At 35.6% G+C, this 19,975-nt stretch overlaps 2 protein-coding genes across 7 annotated transcripts in view; one reads left to right on the top strand and one right to left on the bottom strand.

Annotated features, from left to right (window-relative positions):
* Positions 1–19,975, top strand: part of LOC141378084 (uncharacterized) — a 361,025-nt gene that overhangs the window by 296,198 nt on the left and 44,852 nt on the right. The gene's annotated exons all lie outside the window — the stretch shown is intronic.
* On the bottom strand, positions 1,598–18,804 carry il6r (interleukin 6 receptor). 6 transcript variants are annotated; one of them, NM_001330258.2, is made up of 10 exons: positions 18,275–18,804; positions 15,782–16,405; positions 15,571–15,694; positions 13,676–13,848; positions 13,430–13,581; positions 13,162–13,324; positions 9,337–9,374; positions 8,278–8,335; positions 7,924–8,041; positions 1,598–3,622 (listed from the first exon to the last, which is right to left on the bottom strand). In NM_001330258.2, exons 1-10 carry the CDS (start codon positions 18,369–18,371, stop codon positions 3,355–3,357), a joined length of 1,815 nt encoding a protein of 604 aa, NP_001317187.2. In that variant the 5' UTR covers positions 18,372–18,804; the 3' UTR covers positions 1,598–3,354. The 6 variants fall into 6 exon arrangements, 3 of the variants coding, with proteins under 3 accessions (NP_001317187.2, XP_073780536.1, XP_073780535.1); XM_073924435.1 differs by having other exon boundaries at positions 1,785–3,622; positions 8,284–8,335; positions 18,275–18,563; XM_073924434.1 differs by having other exon boundaries at positions 1,785–3,622; positions 8,227–8,335; positions 18,275–18,563.

A 19,975-nucleotide genomic window follows, 5' to 3' on the forward strand; every position in this document is an offset into this window, starting at 1 on the left:
TTTTAGCGAAACAATAATGTACAAAGTATAAAGTTTTTCCTGTATTTAGATTAACATTATTTAACTGTTAATGTAACTGAAATGTCATGTTTTATGATTTACAGTTTTTAACCTTCATTCTTTTACATTCTTTTTTTATTACAGCCATTTTCACAGTGTACTTAAAAAAACACAGATTTTTAAAGATAGATGCTATATTTACTTTAAGGGAAATTAGCACAAGGGAACCAAGAATTCTGGCCATGATATAGCATAGAGCTGACATTCAGTCGGCAATGACTTTTAAGGCTTGTGAACCAATGGTGTGTGTAAAATATAGATCTTATTGTGGTCCATAATTTAGCAGGGTGCATTTTGAACAACACAGTTCATTCAACATGGTGCATCCAGCGTGACATCCATATTATTGTTTTCTCATTATCTTAAGTTGTTGGTGTATAAAATATGCGATTTCAGCTTCATCTGTCCAAATTGATTCCTGCTTGTCTAAAGGCCTAGTTTTATGTGTGATGTAGTGCAGTGGTTCTTAACAGGGGGGTCCTGGCCAAGAGGGCCTCAGCAAGTTCTGTGGGGGCCCCGTCATATTTAAAAAAAAATTTAGCAGTGGACAATTAGGAGAACGATCGTGTTGCCTTTATTTTATCCCCTGGCTTACCAAAAAAAATGGACAAATTTGTAATTCACCTTCAGCAGCTAATACTAATGGCCCCAAGCATACTGGACCCAGGTGAGGAAGCTCCAATAGCAATTCCTATAAGCACGAAATGCAGGAAATACCAAGATAGCTACCTGAACTATAGTTTTATGTAGTTTTTACTATAAGTTCTTGCTAACGAATGCATGAAGCCATCCAAATTAATAAGACATTTGCAGACAACTCATCCCCAATATTTACGGCAAGCTCGGTGCATTTTTTGAGTGCAAGGCAAAAGAATTGGCACTCACACACACAAAATGAGATCAGAGGAGTCAGATACTTAAAATAAACTTTTTTTTTTAAAGATTGGCAACTAAAATAGGTCCAATCTAAGTCTAAGTCTAAGTCTATTTGTCCACAAACATATCTAGATATACTGTAGTAATAAACATACTCGTTTGTTTGAAAATGAAATTTTTTGTCATCCTTATTGCAAACTTGATTTGAATATGAGGGTTGTTAAATGTTGAGGGAGGCCTTACAATATTTTCTGGTGGTAAAAGGGGTCTCAGGCAAAAAAGGTTGGGAACCACTCACGTGTATCTTCTATTTGTTAATTTTTTAATAAAGTTGTGATTATTTATTTTTATGTGCACACAAAAGTATTCTCATAGCTTGATAATATTCAAATTGATATGATTTCAAATAAATAAATAAATATCTATATTTATTTTTTAATGTAGAACTGCATGCTTTATATGGAATCATATCAATTTGAATATTATCAAGCTATTAGAATACATTTGTGCACACACACACACACACGCACACACGCACACACACACACACACACACACACACATATATATATATATATATATATATATATATATATATATATATATATATATATATATATATATATATATATATACTGTATATTCAAATTGAGTTTTGAGCATCAAATTGAGCATGTTTTTACAGTATACTGTATTTTTAAACAATTATTTTCCTAACAAAACATCCCACATACCATCTTAGGGACTTGTCTGTCCATTGTCTTCTCAAGGTTTTTTTCACTAGTATTTATGAAGATGCTTTAGAACAATATCTATTTTAAAAAGCAATGTACAGACAAACTGAAATATGATTTAACACATTTAGCAGAAAAACATACATTCAATCAGGAAAAGGGCAACTCTTTACAATATGGTGGTATTAGTGTTAATGTATTTAACATTAACCAACCATTAACAATACATTACAGCATCCCTCCTTGTTTACATTAGTTATTGAAAATAAAGTTGTTTAATGTTAGTTCATTTTAACTCAGTGAAATAACTAATGAATTAAATTTGATTTTAATATGCATTAGTAAATGTTAAACTGAATAATAAAGAAATTAACGTTTAAAGTGTTACCCATGAAAGTATAAACCCCAGTTCTCATTCATTATTAAAAAAAGGGACAGTTTAAACAAATATTTCTAACCCTTCCCCCTCCATATTGGTATCAGGTTGACACTTGCTTCCACGGTAGGAAAATATACTATACAGTATGTCATATATAGCTACAAGTTTTCAACATTCCTCAAAGTACTGTATATTCTTTTGAATAAAAAAGAAAGAAAAAAAACTCAAGGTTTGGAACAAGAGGAAGGAGAGTAAACAATGTCAGAATTATAATAATGGGTGAACTTTCCCCTTGTAACTTTTCCCTTTGTAATTCACATTTTCAATTAGTACAAACTCAAAATAAAACATGGTAAAAATGGTGACATAATTTTAGTTTGAAAAAAAAATGCTTTTTTGTCTGAGTGACTACAATTTTACAATCACAATGCATACATTTTCATAAACTGTAAAAACGACTGTGAGACCAAAACACTTTTACAGGTCAAATTACACACATTTAAACAGAATAACAGTCAACATAAGTCAGCAAGTCAAAATAACTAATGTTGAATGAAAGATCATATTCAAACGAACATCAAACATTTAGCAGACACTCTTAAAGAGATTAAACCTGTTTAAGTTTTATTTTACTCTAGAATTATGGAAAACAGCAGTCATTGACATCCATTGCATTTTGTGTTGTTCCTACTCTGGATTCCAATAGCGGTTAGTTTGTTTGTGAGTAAACTGTGAAGAAATTTTCTCTTAGTTTTGTGTGAACTATCCCTTAAAAGCCTGTTAAATCAAGAACAATACCGATAACAGTATTTGCATCTCACCAAACCATGAAAATATTCTGTCTATTATAAGTGCACACTGCAGTTTTTACATCTACGACTTGAAATGCCCAAGATCTTTACAGTAATCTTGAATAAGACTGGCTGTCAAAGTTTATATCATTCATCAGATAAACAAAAACTGTGTATTTCTTTAACTTATAATTTAAAACCAGTCATCTTAGCTATCATATTTGATGTTAACAGGCATTTATTCAAAACTATTTAATAAAAAAGTGCTTTAGCTTCACATGGAAGACTGCCATGGTCAACAAATGGTGGGTTGTCTAAGGAAATATTTGTAAAAAGTTTTCTATAGAAGGCTTGTTTTAAAAATCCGTAATTACAAATGGTTTTGAAAGTCAGAAAAAAATCTGACATGAAAACCCAACCTAGGATATGACACTCCAAGTTGATTTTTCAACATAATAATGCTGTTTTTCTATCACATGAAACAGTGTGTGACCCACTGCGGGGTTTCATTTGTTTATTCATTTCTGTTTATTGTCAATGGCACACCTTCGGCTCCTGGAGACAGAAAATAATCGATGTTATGCAGATGAATGGCATCCTGCTCCTCTGGCTGAGCAGGAAGGAAGTGTTGCTGGTTGTGTTTGGGAGGAGACATAAGTGACTTCCCCTCCTCGGGAAGCTGTTCAGAGGCAGCAGGAGCAGACAGAGGCTGAGAGGAACGAAGGAGGGAAGTAAACGGCATAGTTTGTTTCCCTATTTTAGCAATCAAATGAGTCCTATTCCTAATGAAACACAAAAACAGAACAAAAATTAAGAAATTTGAATAGAGAAACACTATATATGTGTGTGTGTGTTGTGTTTTTTATTTTTAAAAATGGTCAACAAAAATACCAAGATGTGCATATATTATATTTATATTATATTAGTATGTGCTCAATTGAGTTTTTACTCCAATAATAAAAAATAAAAAAAAACTATGATTAAAATGCACTAACTGAATACAGGCGACACGGGGGCTCAATTCTCACCATGTTCGCGTGGGTTTTCTCCGGGTGTTCCAGTTTCCCCCATAGTTCAAAGAGTTTTGCTATAGGTGAATTGAATAAACTAAATTGGCCTTAGTGTATGTGTGTGAATGAGTGTGTATAGATGTTTCCCAGTACTAGGTTGAAGCTGGAAAGGCATCCGCTGTGTAAAACATATGCTGGATAAGTTGGTGGTTCACTCAGCTTTGGGATACCCTGATGAATAAAGGGACTAAGCCAGGGAAAATAAATAAATAACTGAATGCATTTCTTGATTTGCCCTCAAACAATTAGTGTGATTTTGAAGATGTGAGCAACCAGTGAACCATTATCTTCTCACATAATCTTAAAAGCTGTTTTAATAGTTTTGCAAACACCTGGACAAAAGCTCAGTTGTTTGTTACTGTGTGTTTTGTTTGTTTCTCTGAGGTCCAACTTATTTACTTAAGTGGTTTCTTAGCTTGCAGAATTTTATTCATTCATTTTCTTTTCGGCTTAGTCCCTTTACTAATCTGGGTTTGCCACCGTGGAATGAACCGCCAACTTATTCAGCACATGTTTTACACAGCGGATGGTCTTTTAGCTGCAACACATCACTTGGAAACACCCATACATCCTCATTTACACTTATACACGACAGACAATTAAGCCTACCCAATTCACCTATAGCGCATGTCTTTGGACTGTGGGGGAAACCGGAGCACCCGAAAGAAACCAATGCAAACATGGGGAGAACATGCAAACTACACACAGAAATGTCAAGCGACCCAGCTGAGGCTCGAACCAGCGACCTTCTTGCTGTGAGGTGAAAGCGCTGGTTATTTTTAGCCTCTTTAACACATGGGATGTAAATGTTTTATTTGGAAATGTTTTATGCGGTTTTCATTTTCAAAAAGTACATTTGCTACTTTGATGACAATTTTATGTGTAAAGCACGATATTTAACAACTTTCGCTGACCAATGAACTTTCCAACTAGTAAACAAAACAGACAACAACAAACAAGTTAAATAACAGTCACTCCTCCTAAGAGCTGAATGCCTTTGAAGACACACAATTGTAGATATTGGTAAATGGCGCAAGTGTTATTGATGGTGGTATGGCAGTCCAAAGTCTAGGGGCCACAATACAGAAAGCATGATCTCCCCTACCCACAAAACACAATTGTGTTCAAGTTACGTATTTTAGACTTCTTTTTTAAAAATTAGACGTTGAAATGACGTCCCCGAAGGGTGCAGAATGAAAGCATCAGGAGCTTCTCTTATCATTATCAGTTTGACTGTATTACTGTCAGACGTCTACCCAAGTTCTTATTCACACTTATTAAGATCTTAAAGTTGTAAATGTTTTATTAAAAAGAAGTCACCACGACAGTGAAGAGTGTGTGGATACTTTACTTGGGGTGTTTCATGAAATCATTTCTTTGTTTGTTGAAGCAATGTTATGTAAAAACATACTGTAGGACAAAAGTGATTGTTGCATTTTTGTTAAAAAGTTTGATTGACCTTGATTGGTTTGTGAGTGACTTTATTCTTGTACAATGAGGACAACATGGTGTTGATTTCACTGAACTGTTAGTAGAAATCATGTGGTTCTACATATTGAAAGCCAGCAGTGCATTGGTCAGGTTTTAAAATGCCTTGAATAACTAAAAAAAAAAAGACACATCAAGAATCATTGCATATTTCTCAATGATGGTGACATATTTCATGCTGCAGTGCAAGCTGGTAGAATCATACAACACTTATCTATTACTTTATGGAAATGTTTTACCATCATTAAAATGCATTTGCTGATACTTGATGTCTGTGTATTTTTAGTGCCTCAAATGTTCACTGTGCTTTTGAAACCTTACCAATTCACTGCTGGCTCTAAATGGGTTATCAGTGTAATTAAGACCACAGTGCCATTGTTATACAACATTAAAAGTCACTAACTATATGAAATCAGAAAAACTAACTTTTAAATAACCCAGCAGCAGTAACAAACTGTTTCTAGGTTTTCTTGCTATAGAAACAGTCAAATAGTTTAGCTATCCTTAAAACAGGGAGCCCAAGTAAAGGAGCCATTCTAAAGCTTTTAATTCTTAATAAATGTGATGGGGGACATTTAAAGACATCTGACAGTAATAAAGTCAAGCAGGTTAGTAATAAGTGAAGGTGCTGATGCTGTTAAGTTGTTGATTGATCCTCTGCTGAGATTTTGGGCTCTATTTTAACAATCTTGGTGCAAAGTCCAAGTCCGCTGCGCATGGACTAAAGCAGGTCGCACACCGGAATCGTTGATCGGCGACGCGCCAGGTAGCGCCACGCAGCGCCATGCATTTTAGAATTCTTAACATAGGTTTCTATCAGGGTACACACACCGGTGCCGCGAGCCGACGGCTGTCGGCGGCGCCCAGTCAGGACTCAGGATGCTGTTCATATTTCAGCCACGTCACAGAGTGCCATCTGATTAGTTTAATGTTAAATATCATGCGAATGTGATACTTTAAACTGTCATGTGCGCGCTGTGTTGTGGCGCCGATCGCCGCTTCTGGTGTGCGACCTGCTTAACAGGGTTGAGCTATTCTCTTAATGAGTTGTAAGTGTGTTTTGTGAATAAACCAATCAAAGAGTCAGCTGTGTCATGCCGTAGCGCATTTGCTATTTACATGACAGACTTTGTGAGTGAAAAAACTACCATCTGTAGCGCAAGAATGAGAGATGAGCCTCCTTATTCTTAATTTCACTTTCACACTCTTTCACATGCTATGTCCCATATGGTCCGAAACCTGGACAAATCTAGGCTTGTTTTTAATAAAACAAATATAAATGTGCATATAATAAATACTACTAATAATAATAACATTAAACAAAAGTAAGTTGTCATGAAAAAGTCCCCCGAGATGAAGAAGGCATGAAGGCAGTGGTTTTTATGTAGAAAATAATGATTTTTTTGTAATATTTTATACCTTTAATTATTTTATTTGTAAAGATATTTGTGTACTGCTGTACATCCTGTGTGTATAAAGCAATGTTTGAACGAGGCGCACAACTAACACGCTCTGCACTGGACTTTAGACCTCCTTTTAGCTGGTCTTTTTTAGATCCTCAAAATAGCAACACACTAACAATGTGCCTTAGCACACCTTTTTTAGACCAGAACGCCTATGGGTGCATATATGAGCGCAAATGCATTTGCTATTTAAACAGCGTGGTGCAACATGTCAAAACTATACTTGCGTTAAGCTGAAACTGGCAAACAACATTTGCGTCACGCCTTGCTCCACATTGAGCCGGGTGTATGATAGGGCCCATAATGTTTTATTAGTTGATTTCATCTAAGACTGTGTCTACCCAACCTATAAGTCCAAAAAGGAAGTCATAAAAACTTTCACTCTGCACCCTTAGGGGATGTATTTCAATGTCTAATTGTCCAAAAGAAACATCTAAAAGACTTTATTTGAACATAGTTGTGTTTAGTGGGTACATTTCACAAACTTTTTACCTGGAGATTCACAGCATATCTTGATTGGAAGACCGAAGCTAACTAGCAGGCTGAACCAAAGACAGTAGCTTACTGAAATTAACAGGAGTAGTTTTTCTTAAGTACAAACAACTCTAAAACAAACGGGCAGCTTGTGTAGAATTGGAGTAAAATGCTCTCTCTCTTTTTTGTCCCAGTCAGGAGACTGGAAAAAGCTGTCTATCTAGTCCCATAAAGTGTATTGCAATAATCCAACCTAGATGAGATAAAAACATGTATAACCTTTTCAAAGGCTTTAAAAGAAAGGGAAAAAGCAGGTTCTGACAACATCTAAAATAAACCAAATATTTCAACCCATGGTTTCATCTCAAACGAGTCCAAATTTGGGGAGGTTGTGAGATCAAACGGGATGAAAATAATTATTTCAGTTTTCCTCTCATTACAAATGTCAAAATAAATGAAAAGCAGCCAGCCCTTCATATTTGGAAGGAAAAATAGCTAAAATATTTTTGGAACATTTCTTAACATCACTTAAAAAAGGCTAAATGGATATTAAAATATGGCAAATACAGTACATAAAAATAGTTTTACCTGAGAAAATAGACAGTAAGCACGGTGATTACAAAAAAACACAGCCCAAAAGCACAAGACACATACAGCCAGACTGTAGCATATTCGGTATCAGCATCTCCAGCTACTACCACTGAGTCTGAAATGAGAAAGAGAGAATGAGGACAGAGGTCAAATGTCACAGAAGGCTGAAACACTTGGAAATTACTGCACATTGTTTAAGTCTTTGTTATGTTGACCACTTCCTGTATGGAATTTCCAGGTACCACATTAACTTCCTGTCTGGTTTCCTTATATAATAAGCAGATAAGTGAGTAACACTACCTGAAGAAGAACAATGAGACATGGAATGCTTGTTTGTTTTCTCAAGCTCACCTACACCAGGCTCTTCTCCAAATCCTCCTGAGCCTTCATAAAGCACCTCATTTGGTTCCTGAGTGGCAATGACAGAAAAGATAATCATATATGTACATAGATATATACACTAGATATCGCATAGGGACCCTGAGCATGCGTCAATAGCGCCGCCACATTGGTACAGTGCTCCCAGGACAAATGTCATTCAACTGCACTAGACAAGACAGTGTTATTACGTGAAGATGCAGGACTTTAGTGCTGTATACAGGTGTAGTAACGAGCAAACAAAGAAAACAAAGTACAAAGGCGGAACATTTCATAGGTAATATTAAGTTTTTTTCTGTTTTTGTATGTTCTGACCTTTTGTGCTAATCAGGTAACTTTATTATTGATAACAGTCACTTACTGCATTCACCATACGGCAAAGCAGCTCCAACTCGCACTAAACACACGGCTTATGCTACTTTTGTTGAATAAAATCAGCAAACAATGCAAAAGAAATATGACAACGAGATGCTGCGCTGCCAGAAACTTGTATTATTGTCGGCTAGTGAAAGAGTCCTTTGGGGATTCATTCACAAACGATCGCTCCCTCTGTCAGTATGAAAAGTGAAAGCAGGAGAGGAGCTGTGTTTCAGGACACGGATTAGATTAAATATAACATGAAGGATGAATGGTAAATTTCTGTACACACAAACACAAGCTTTTTGTCAGAAATGCCTGTGTGGTCACTCATCCATTAATGTAGAAAAGTGATGTAAAATTATAATTTTCGTAATTAGAAAAAAAAAAAATTACATAATAACATCCAGGAAAACTCCCGATCATAGATATATGTGTATATGTGTATATCTCTGGCTTTGGATGGCCACAGTCCTCCACTGTACTTTGGTCCCGCATTCATTTCAAAGGAGCGCTACCCTGTAGCAAGATGGCGGCGCTATTGACGCATTCCGTCCGATAGACAATAGGCCAGGCGACATCTAATGTATATATCTATGATATATGTAAATGAAGGCATGTGAATGTGTGTGTAATAAGTGCATTACAGTGCATGATACTGTTGAATGAACTCACAAAAGTAATGGTCTCAGTGGCAGTAGTTGTCTCAGGAGCTACAAAGAAACAGGAAAAATAAATGGTACCATTAGTTGCTACAAAATGTTAAAATGTTATATGCTATTCCTTCTATGCTAATGAAGGACTATTGAGACATTCCAAGCATGGGATGAGTCCTCCTGGCGTGGCAAAGTTCTCATAGCTCAAATACACATCTCTGCCATTTGCTTACCATGTGCTTTTCACTATACACAGTTAATCTGCTTGTGATCTTCCTTCATATAACATTGTCATGTTTAGTGTCATTTGACAGTTTATGACTTAAGCGTTGTAGTGATGAAATCAACAGAGACATTGATTGATTGTATTTCAATATACAATATATTTGCTATTGTTGAGTCATGGCCTGAGGAGAGTATGTTAATGTACTTCTCCCCCACTTTATCTCCTCAAACTTGCTCTCATGTTTAGATAGTTTCAGGGGTTGGCTTTCACTCATGTTTGACATTACTTTGCTCAGGGTATAATAAAGAAAGGTAACTGTTGATCAGGGAGAATGGCTTTTACTCTGCATCTCCCGCACACCGGTGCATAGCCTCATATCCAAACAAAGGTATTTGTTGCTCAGCAGTGCATATGTTACAGCTAATTTCTTTATACAATATGTTAGTTTGTTTCATTCTACTGTCTGTATATTTAAACATGTAACTTAATGAACAACTTTGCCTGCTTTAAGGCGTTGAGATTCTTTCTCCTTATCAATGATGATAACAACTTTAATGGAGTCAGATTAATTTCAATGGAGTCAGATAAATAATTGACTTAAACACGCCATCCTTCAACTGCTTTCTGTTCTTGAATATTGGTTCAGAATAGCCGCGTAAGTATCAAGCCTTACATGCTTCCACTGCAGCAAAACTGTGTAGGATTGACAAAAAAGCTAATTACAATAAGACCAAATGATAAATATACTTTCACAGAATATACACATCAGCTTACACAGAATATAATACAACCCCTTATGGACTGAAACAACTGCATGGTGCATGGTGATCACGATCTCCGCCATTTGTCAAAGATGTAAAATGTCTACTTTTCTTCACATGCTCTGAGGTTGTCTAATTTGAGAAGTGTTTGTTGGGGTAATAGCAATAAACTATGAAATATCAAAAAATTATATTGACTCAGATACTAAAGCCTGCATTCTGGGTTATGATAGCTCATTTTACGTGACTCCAGAAAAACAACAACACACGATTAAAGAACCAATGTGCTATTGTACTCTAGAAAAAAAAAAAAAATTGTATTTTAGGGCCCCTTTCTTGTCATTACCTCTATTATAGACCGTGAGTGACAATTCACATATTTACTTTTTGACACATCTTTAAATCATTTTCTTGCTCATCATTTCTGTATCACTGATCTTTGCATTTTTACATTTGTCTAGTGGATCCCAACTTGTTTCCTACACACAGCCCACTTAACTAAACTATTATGTTTTTTTTTTTTAAGCGAACCGTCTCTTTGTGGCTGGTTGGTAACTCAAATTTTGCAAATAAAAAAGAAAGAAATGATTCCAATATTTCTATATTTACTTTGACTTGTATTTCGTTGCAGACAATACAACAAACATAATTTAATGTGTTCCTCATGATTTATAGTTTTTTTTTTTTTTCAAAATAAACACATTTTCAAAATGTGTCATGCAAGACATTTTAAAAAGAGTAAAGCATTTAACACTTTTCACAATAAAATCTTTTTCACAACACTTAAAAGACATTTAGGGAGTGAAGACACCAAGTGGTCAAATGTTTCAGGTGTAATTTTGTCCCTTTCTACCTGCAAACAAGTCTTAAGGTGGGCAACTGTATAGAGTCTACAATGTTGCTGTGGTAAAGTTTGTTGTTGTGTGGGAAGAAGAAGAAAGGGTTGGCGATTTCAGGTAAGCAATATATATTTATTTTTCAACGCACAACACTCGCAGGCTGTGTATGTGTGTGTGTGTGTGTGCTCTCTCCTCTACCGACTGCTCCTCCCGTTCTCCTTAAGAAGGGAATCTGCTGATTAGCCGCTGGCCTCCGAGCATGCTCTCCCCCCTTATTGGGTGTTCGATCACCCTTACCTCTCCACAGTTGCATTTTGCGTTTTAAAATGTGCCACACATTGCTTATTGAAGTTAGTTCGGGACTGCAGGGATGCCAGTCAAGTACCTGTATCCTCTTCCTCTGCATTTGTAATGTGTGCAGAATGTGGTTTTGCATTGATGAAAAATAACATATTGTGCTATAAAATCTTTATCTACTTTTCATCATTAATGGGGCCATCACAGAACTGCAAGTTACCTTTGCCAAGGGCACTGACACAACCCCATACCATGACAGGCCCTGACTTTTGGACTTGTTTCTGGTATCAGTCTTGATTATCCTTCCTTCTTTGGTCTGGAGCACACAACATCCATTTCTTCCAAAAGTCCATAAAATACTGATTCATCTGACAACAGTACACTTTTACACTGTGTAATAGTCCATACCAGATACCTCCAAGCCCAGAGAAGTCGACTGCACTTCCTTTTGGCACAGCACAGTTTTAACTGGCATTTGTGGATGTAACTATATATTGTGGTACTTGACAAAGTAGTCCTGAGCCCATGTGGTAATATTGCTTATAGATGATTGACGAACCTTGACCTAGTGTCTCCTAAGGGATCAGAGATCAACGTTGTTCAGATTAGGCTTGCGTCCTTGTTCTTTAAGCGCTAAATTCTCCAGATCCTTGACTCTTTTAATTATGTTATGCACCATTGAAGGCAAAATATCTAAATGTCTTCCTATCTTTGAACAACATTGTTTTTAAACATTTCTATAATTTTCTTGTGTATTTCTTGGCAAATTAGTGATCTTTGGCTCATCTTTGCTCCTAAAGGACTAGATCTTTCTTGGATGCTGGCAGCTTTTGTAGTCAATCATAATTACTATCACCTAAATACTAACCCTAAACTGCTCCTGTCCCAACTGCTTTTGGAATGTTTTGCAGGTCTAAATGACAGGAAAGGATGAATATTTACAAATAAAATGAAGTTGGTCAGACAAAACATTAAATATTTTGTGTTTATATATCTTCTGTAATGTAATACAAGTCAAAGTAAATTTGGAAATTATTACTTTCTTTTTTTATTTGCGTTTTCCTACTGTCTGTGATTTGGGCTTGTACATAACAATTTGTGGGACAAACATCTGTTGGACAAAATGATCCACCATGTAAACAGACATTTGCAGCAATTTCATTACTTGCTACATCCACAGTGAAAGTTCCTAAATAATGCATCCATGTTTTTTGGTAGAGACAGAATTTGGCATAAAAATTGAGGAAAAGATTTCATTAACTCTGGATACTTGTGATGGTAATATGACCCTGTCCAGCCACATGACCACAGTAAACCCATCTTGTTATGGCCAGATAACATGCAATGTCACAATACCTAAATCCTCTCAAATTGAATTCTTAAACCTGAAAGTGAGTTCATGAAGCTTAAAAAGCGTCAACCACCAAAACCTTTATCCAACAGAGCACTTCTGAGGTGTGCTGGAACAGTTATCCATCATACAACAGTTTGATGATATCAAGTCAAAATGGATCACATCCATTTTTGAGAAATGTTTCCAGCACATTGTTAAATGTGTGCCATGAAAAATAAAGATAGTTCTGAAGACAAAAGGGGTCTAATCCAGTACTAGCAATGTGTTCCAATTAAAGTGGTTGATGACTCTAGAGACAGACAGACAGACAGACAGACAGACAGACAGACAGACAGACAGACAGACAGACAGACAGGCATTTTGTTACCTGACCATGTGACTGCAAAGACAGGTTCTGTCCAGTCACTCCAGCTACCATCAAACTCATCTTTGGCCTTAAGCTGCACTTCATATACAGTGTCTGGTAGAGCATCATAAATCATCCATGACAGTCGTCTCTCCATCTTGTCAGATATCTCCCCAAACTGGTACTAAAATGCATACAGACATTACTGCATTGTATTGAATTGAGATTAGGTCTAAGTCATTGTGCAATTACGTTTAAATTAATGATGTAGCCTCCTATTTTACTTTACCTGCTCTGCAAATTGTGGTCGGTATCTCAGATGGAACTGCAGGACATAAAATCTATTCTTCCAGGAACTGGGATAAGACCAGGATACTTTAAGCACATGCTTCAGGCCCTCAACTGCACTCACCAGAACTCTGCTTGGTGGGTCTGGCCTTACTACAAAGAGAAATTAAGAGATTGTTATTTTTTTTTTATCAAATCAGTGGTGGACTTCTTAAAGTGTAAGTGAAAGAAAGACATAAGTACTCACGGGTGTCATGTGGGTTAAAGTTGAGTACAGGGCTCATTGCACTGCCTGCTATGTTAGACACACATATTTGTGCCCTATGGAGATCCCTAAGGTACTCCTCCTTCACAAAGAAAGCACACCAACAGCGGGACCGGGAGAAAGAACAGTTCACATGAATGGTGTTTTTTAAAAATCTGCGAAGGGACAGAAAAAGATGTTAAAAAAGAGACAAGTAACGTAAAAAAAAAAAAAAAAACTAAAAATCTATATCTATTTTTGTGTCGTTTTATATGGTACATGGACAAGAACAGTATGTTATATACACAAGCACACACACACTCACCGGTCACTTTATTAGGTATACCTTACTACTACTGGGTTGGACCCAATTTGAACAGCCTTAATACTTCGTAGTGTAGATTCAACAAGGTGCTGGGAATATTCCTCAGAGATTTTAGTTTATATTGACATGATAGCATCATGGAGTTGCAGCAGATTTGTCGGCAGCACATCCATAATGCAAATCTCCCATTCCACTAAATCCCAAAGGTGCTCTATTGGATTGAGATCTGGTGACCTTGGAGGCCATTTGAGTACAGTGAACTCATTGCCATGTTTAAAAAAACCAGTCTGAAATGATTAAGGCTTTATGACATGGTGCGTTATCCTGCTGGAAGTAGCCATCACTGTGGTCATAAAGTGACTAACATGGTCAGCAACAATACTCAGGTAGGCTGTGGCATTGACACAATGCTCAACTGGCTCTAATGGGCTCAAAGAAAATATCCACCACACAATTACACCACCAACACCAGCCTGGACTGTTGGATCTATGCTTGCATATTGTTGAGGATAAATTCCGACTCTACCATCTGAATGTGGCAGCAGAAATCGAGACTCATCACACCAGGCATCGTTTCTCCAATCTTCTATTGTCCAATTTTGGTGAGCCTGTGCCAATTGTAGCCTCAGTTTCCTGTTCTTAGCTGACAAGAGTGGTCCTCTGCTGCTGTAGTTCATCTGCCTCAAGGTTCAATGAGTTGTGCATTCATAGATACTCTTTTGCATACCTCAGTTGTGACGAGTGCTTATTTGTGTTACTGTTGCCTTTCTATGTTCTCGAACCAGTTTGGCCATTCTCCTCTGACAAACATTTACGCCCACAAAACTGCCCCTCCCTGGATATTTCCTCTGTTTTGGATCATTCTCTGTAAACCCTAGATTCTGAGTAAAAGTTCGAGTGGATCAGCAGCTTCAGAAATACTCAGTTCAACTCACCTGACACCAACAATCATGCCGCATTCAAAGTCACTTAATTCACCTTTCTTCCCCATTCTGATGCTTGGTTTGAACTGCAGCAGATCATATTGACCATGTCTACATGCCTTAATGCATTGAGTTGCTGCCATGTGATTGGCTGATTAGAATTTTGTATTAACGAGCAGTTGGACATAATAAAGTGGCCAGTGAATGTATTTTTCTGTACTTTAAATATATGGACATACTGTCAATTTTCTCTTTATTTCTTTTAGTCACTTGTTTATTTATTGAAATATTTACATTCATAATAGAAAAAACTAAAACTATGGAAGATTTTAACAAAATAAAATAAACATAACAAAATAAATGATGTCATGATGATTTTGATTTGAAAATGATTTTCATGTTTTGGGAGAACTATCCCCTATTAAAGCATTGGTTACACTTTAAAATTTTCAAAATGCTCTTGAAAGCTCATATCAGATTTTTTTAAAAAGTCTGAATTGTGTAATATAAACTTGAAATTGCCACAAACAATACACTTTATCAGAATCTCAATCAGAATATCAATATTCTGACAAAAAAGTCTGAACTGCAAGATACAGTATAAAAAGATATTCACTAACACTAACTCACTATTCACTAAACACACTCACCTTCTATTAAGAAGAAGGTAACACACTGGCCGTGGAATTACCGGTTGTTTGGACGTCCATTCACAGCGGACCTTACTAGTATGAGACTTCATGTTGCATAAGACAGCTGAACGCTCGGGGGGTGCTGTGAAAATATCCCAATAATGTGAAAATCTTCAGTGTATTATATTTGCAAATTAACTGCCAAAATGTTGTGTGCAAAAGTCCTTACCCCCTACACTGATTCTGAATGTGGAAATGAGTCTCTCTCCTCTGTAGCAACTGTAATTTCCAGCATCTGCCCAGCTGAGATGTGGCCGTCTCAAAATTCCTCCTCTTTCCACTCCGGCATGCACCTGTCTTCCATTTAAAGTCCAGCGTGTTTGTTTTTTGATTCCCCGTGTCACCCTGGATCGCTCCTCTTCATAATCATAGTCCTCATAATCATCTTCATCAAAATCGCTCCACTGTGTGATACCAAACGTCTCTTCTTCCTCTCCAGGTGTTTGACTGACAGCACGCAAAACACGTTGAGAAGTGTTCTGCTCCTTTCTGGTGGTTATAGATGGTTTAACGGTGACAGTTGTGCCCACTTCAGTTTTAGAGTATATAGCAGACATCATATTTTGGTATGTTGTAGTTGGCACATCTCCCTTTATATTAGCTAATTGTGTAGAAGGATGTTTGTGTCTCTGGGATGTCCAGCTGGCAGTGATGTCTTCTTTCTGCTTGTGTGTGTATTTTTTATTCATGACTCTGGCTGAAGCCAACGACACATTGTCCACTGTAACGTCACCTCTGCAGCCAAGGACAACATTACTTCCCAAATTCAAGACCAAAACTCCAGAAGGAGGATCTGATGAAAATTTGATGAAGAAAATACTGTGCTTAGATCATTAATCACATTAATAATCCCATACAGGATGTCTAATGTACTGGCTTCTATAATCAGAGTAAATAACAGTCCATCATCGGGGACTAAATACTGTTCATTTTACCCAAAGATCACTGTGTTGGTTAAAAATGGAACAAAATTATGCAACAAATAGATACTCTTGCTTTCACTTCCTTTATTGTAAATCCTCCAGATTCTTCACCACAATCACTCTTTCTTTTTGTCATTTTAAGTAATATTCCACCAGTGCATGACATGAATGTAAATTTAGTAAGATGATAAATGGTAAATCTATTTCAATCCATATTAATTATATTTTAAAAACAATCATGTCTTGCTTAAGCATATTGCTGTAATATCGTTACTAAAACTATCTATAATATTACCATCAAAATCCTCCTTGTAATGTTCATTTCTATGATCACCATTATGTAATGTATAACAGAATTACTTTAACTATAAATACTTTTATTGAAATTGTTAAACTACAGACATACATAAATCAAGTTTATGTTTTCGGAGTTTTTGCATAATTAAAATATATATATTGTAATGTATGCACAATAAGATGTAACATCTTTAAAGTGAATTCTTTTTCTAAGCATCTCATCTCCAACTTTATTTCCAGACTACTTTTAATACAAAATAAAATGCTATTTTTCTAAAATTAATGTTAATATATATATATATATATATATATATATATATATATATATATATATATATATATATATATATATATATATATATATATATATATGTACTGTAATGTATATACAGTTGAAGTCAGAATTATTAGCCCCCCTTTAAATTATTATTATTTTTTTAGATTTCCTAAATGATGTTTAACAGAGCAAGGAAATTTTCACAGTATGTCTGATAAAAATTTTTCTTCTGGAGAAAGTCTTATTTGTTTTATTCCAGCAAGAATAAGCTTTAAAATTTTTTAACCATTTTAAGGACAAAATTATTAGCCTCTTTAAGTTAAATTTTTTTTCGATAGTCTTCTACAGAACAAACCATCATTATAACTTGCCTAATTACCTTAACCTGCCTAGTTAATCTAAGTAACCTAGTTAAGCCTTTAAATGTCACTTTAAGCTGTATAGAAGTGTCTTAAAAAAATCTAGTAAAAAATTATTTACTGTAATCATGGCAAAGATAAAATAAAACAGTTATTAGAAATGAGTTATTAAAACTATTGTGTTTAGAAATGTGTTAAAAACATCTTATCTCCGTTAAACAGAAATTGGGGAAAAAAATAAACGGAACTAATATTCAGGGGGCTAATAATTCTGCCTTCGTTTGGAATCGTTTGCATTTGATTTACTTTGTTCAGATTATTTACAAAAAATTTATAAAAAATTAAAAGGTGATAGGACTAATTCCTATATTTTTATAACTGTTTTTAACATTTTAAGACAGGTGGAACAATAAATGTTTATGCCAGGGTAAAATGTTTCCAGGTCAGTTTTGAATGTGCTAATAAAATATTTAATAACAGTAATTTTTTATAATTTATTATTATTATTCCCTTTTTTCTGTACTCAGGTGGGCTTAATGGATTTATTTATCTGTTTCTCATAGCTCACAAAAACAGTTCAATTGTGAATAAACTAAATTTTTTTATATTGAAATTCTGAGGCATTTATTTATATCAGCATCTTCACTTAACCACAAACACGCAATAACCATTACAGTGAATCAGAGATGAATCACTCTGTAAATCTTAACCAGAACGTGTGTAATATAATGCATGTAACTAAGGGATTATTTACACAAACTCAACAATAATTTTCATATGTGTTTTAAAATGAAAAGGTAAATTACCTTGTCGAGGACACAGTTCAGCTTCAGCTCGGGCAGACTGAACTTTAACCGCAGCAAACACAGCGAGGAGAAACATGCGTGTAGATCGGGTCCACATTATAAATCCACTTCCAAACAATATAATTAGCCTCCAAAATACACAATATGGGTATAACGTGTCATAATGTTAACATGATCAGTATTAATTTACATTTTCATCACATCACAAAACTAAGGTGAAACAGGTTGGCTAAACCAACACTGTACCTACTCAAAACAGATGTCTTGATTTAGACAGCTGCCTCAAGACAAGATTTCGATCCGGAGCTCGTTTGTTTATGAGAGCCAGAAAACTGCAACCCTTTCCTCTTCTCACGCACTTTACACTATCAGTTTTTTTTTAACAAATCCGCTCTTGCGACACTGCGACCCACAAAGACAAACAAGTTCCTATTTGACAAGGCAAAGACCGAGAAACAAACTATTTCAGTTTGCGGTTGGGTTTATTACTACAGAGCAGATTTAGAACTAGGTGACCCAACATCTAACGCTAAGGGTCGCCATAATATCAAGCCGGTCTAGTAGAAAAGACACGAGTAGGACTTTATCAATTAAGAAACTTTCCACAAAAATAATAAACGGTAACTGTTGAAAACAGAAACTGATAATTTGCATATCTCACCTCTCTCTGTGTAACTAAAAGCCTTAAATTACACAAATAGCGCATTAAAGTAGTTGGGGATCAGTAGTTGAGCATGAATATTTGGAAGTGATCTTTAAAAAAGTGTTCTGTGGTCAGATGTTATTACAGGTTCATGGAATTTTGGCAAAATAAATTTGGCAAATAAAAACTTTAAAAAATGTTTTGTTTGTTTTTACAAATGGATGATTAAATAACATAAAGATATATTCCTTTATTACATGCTACCTGTGTTGAGTTCTTTTGAAGCGTAATTGGACTGAAGACTGTAGTTATAGTCATCCCTCTTGCAAACTAAGGTAAATTAATATAGCTGATCAGGACTCACTGAAAAAAAAATCTATTTTGGTTGTGTGAACAGTGTACAACAGACTATTTTACATTGATTTTGACCAAAGATATATACATTAGATAAAGATGTCGCCTATGCTATTGTTGTCTGTTGAAAGGAATGCTTTAACAGAGCTGCCATTTTGGCACAGGGTAGCACTGCTTTGAAATAAATGTGTGCGGAGATACAGTGCTGGACTGACCATCTGGAGCCATTGATATAGATGTACAAATATATATCATGTGGAGCTTTCCCGGTGGTCAGTATGCAATTTTTAATTGTTATTTTTTACATCACTTTAAATAACACATCAGTTTTTTTTTACATCGGCGAATAAGTGAGTCAATCGCACAGGCATAGCCTACAAAGTGTGTGTGTTTGTGTGAATGCAAATGTATTATTCTTCCTTCCTGTTTACTTACATCTAATACATGTCCAGAAACACACCACCTTTCACTTCTAATTTTAACAGAGAGATCAATTCATTCGTGAGTGAATTTCTGTAATAATCAATTCGTGTGAACCATCGATATCCCAGCGTCTAATGTGCATTTCCATCTGATCTAAAATGTTCTTGACATTTTTATTTTTCAATAATTTAGAGAGGAAAGTATGCACATTGAGGTGTAGTCACTTTGTTATGTTATTGGGCACCCTTATAACTTACTTATAACATTCACTTAGCTAACAA

The sequence above is a fragment of the Danio rerio genome, chromosome 16 (assembly GCF_049306965.1).
Source record: "Danio rerio strain Tuebingen ecotype United States chromosome 16, GRCz12tu, whole genome shotgun sequence".
Lineage (NCBI taxonomy): Eukaryota > Metazoa > Chordata > Actinopteri > Cypriniformes > Danionidae > Danio > Danio rerio.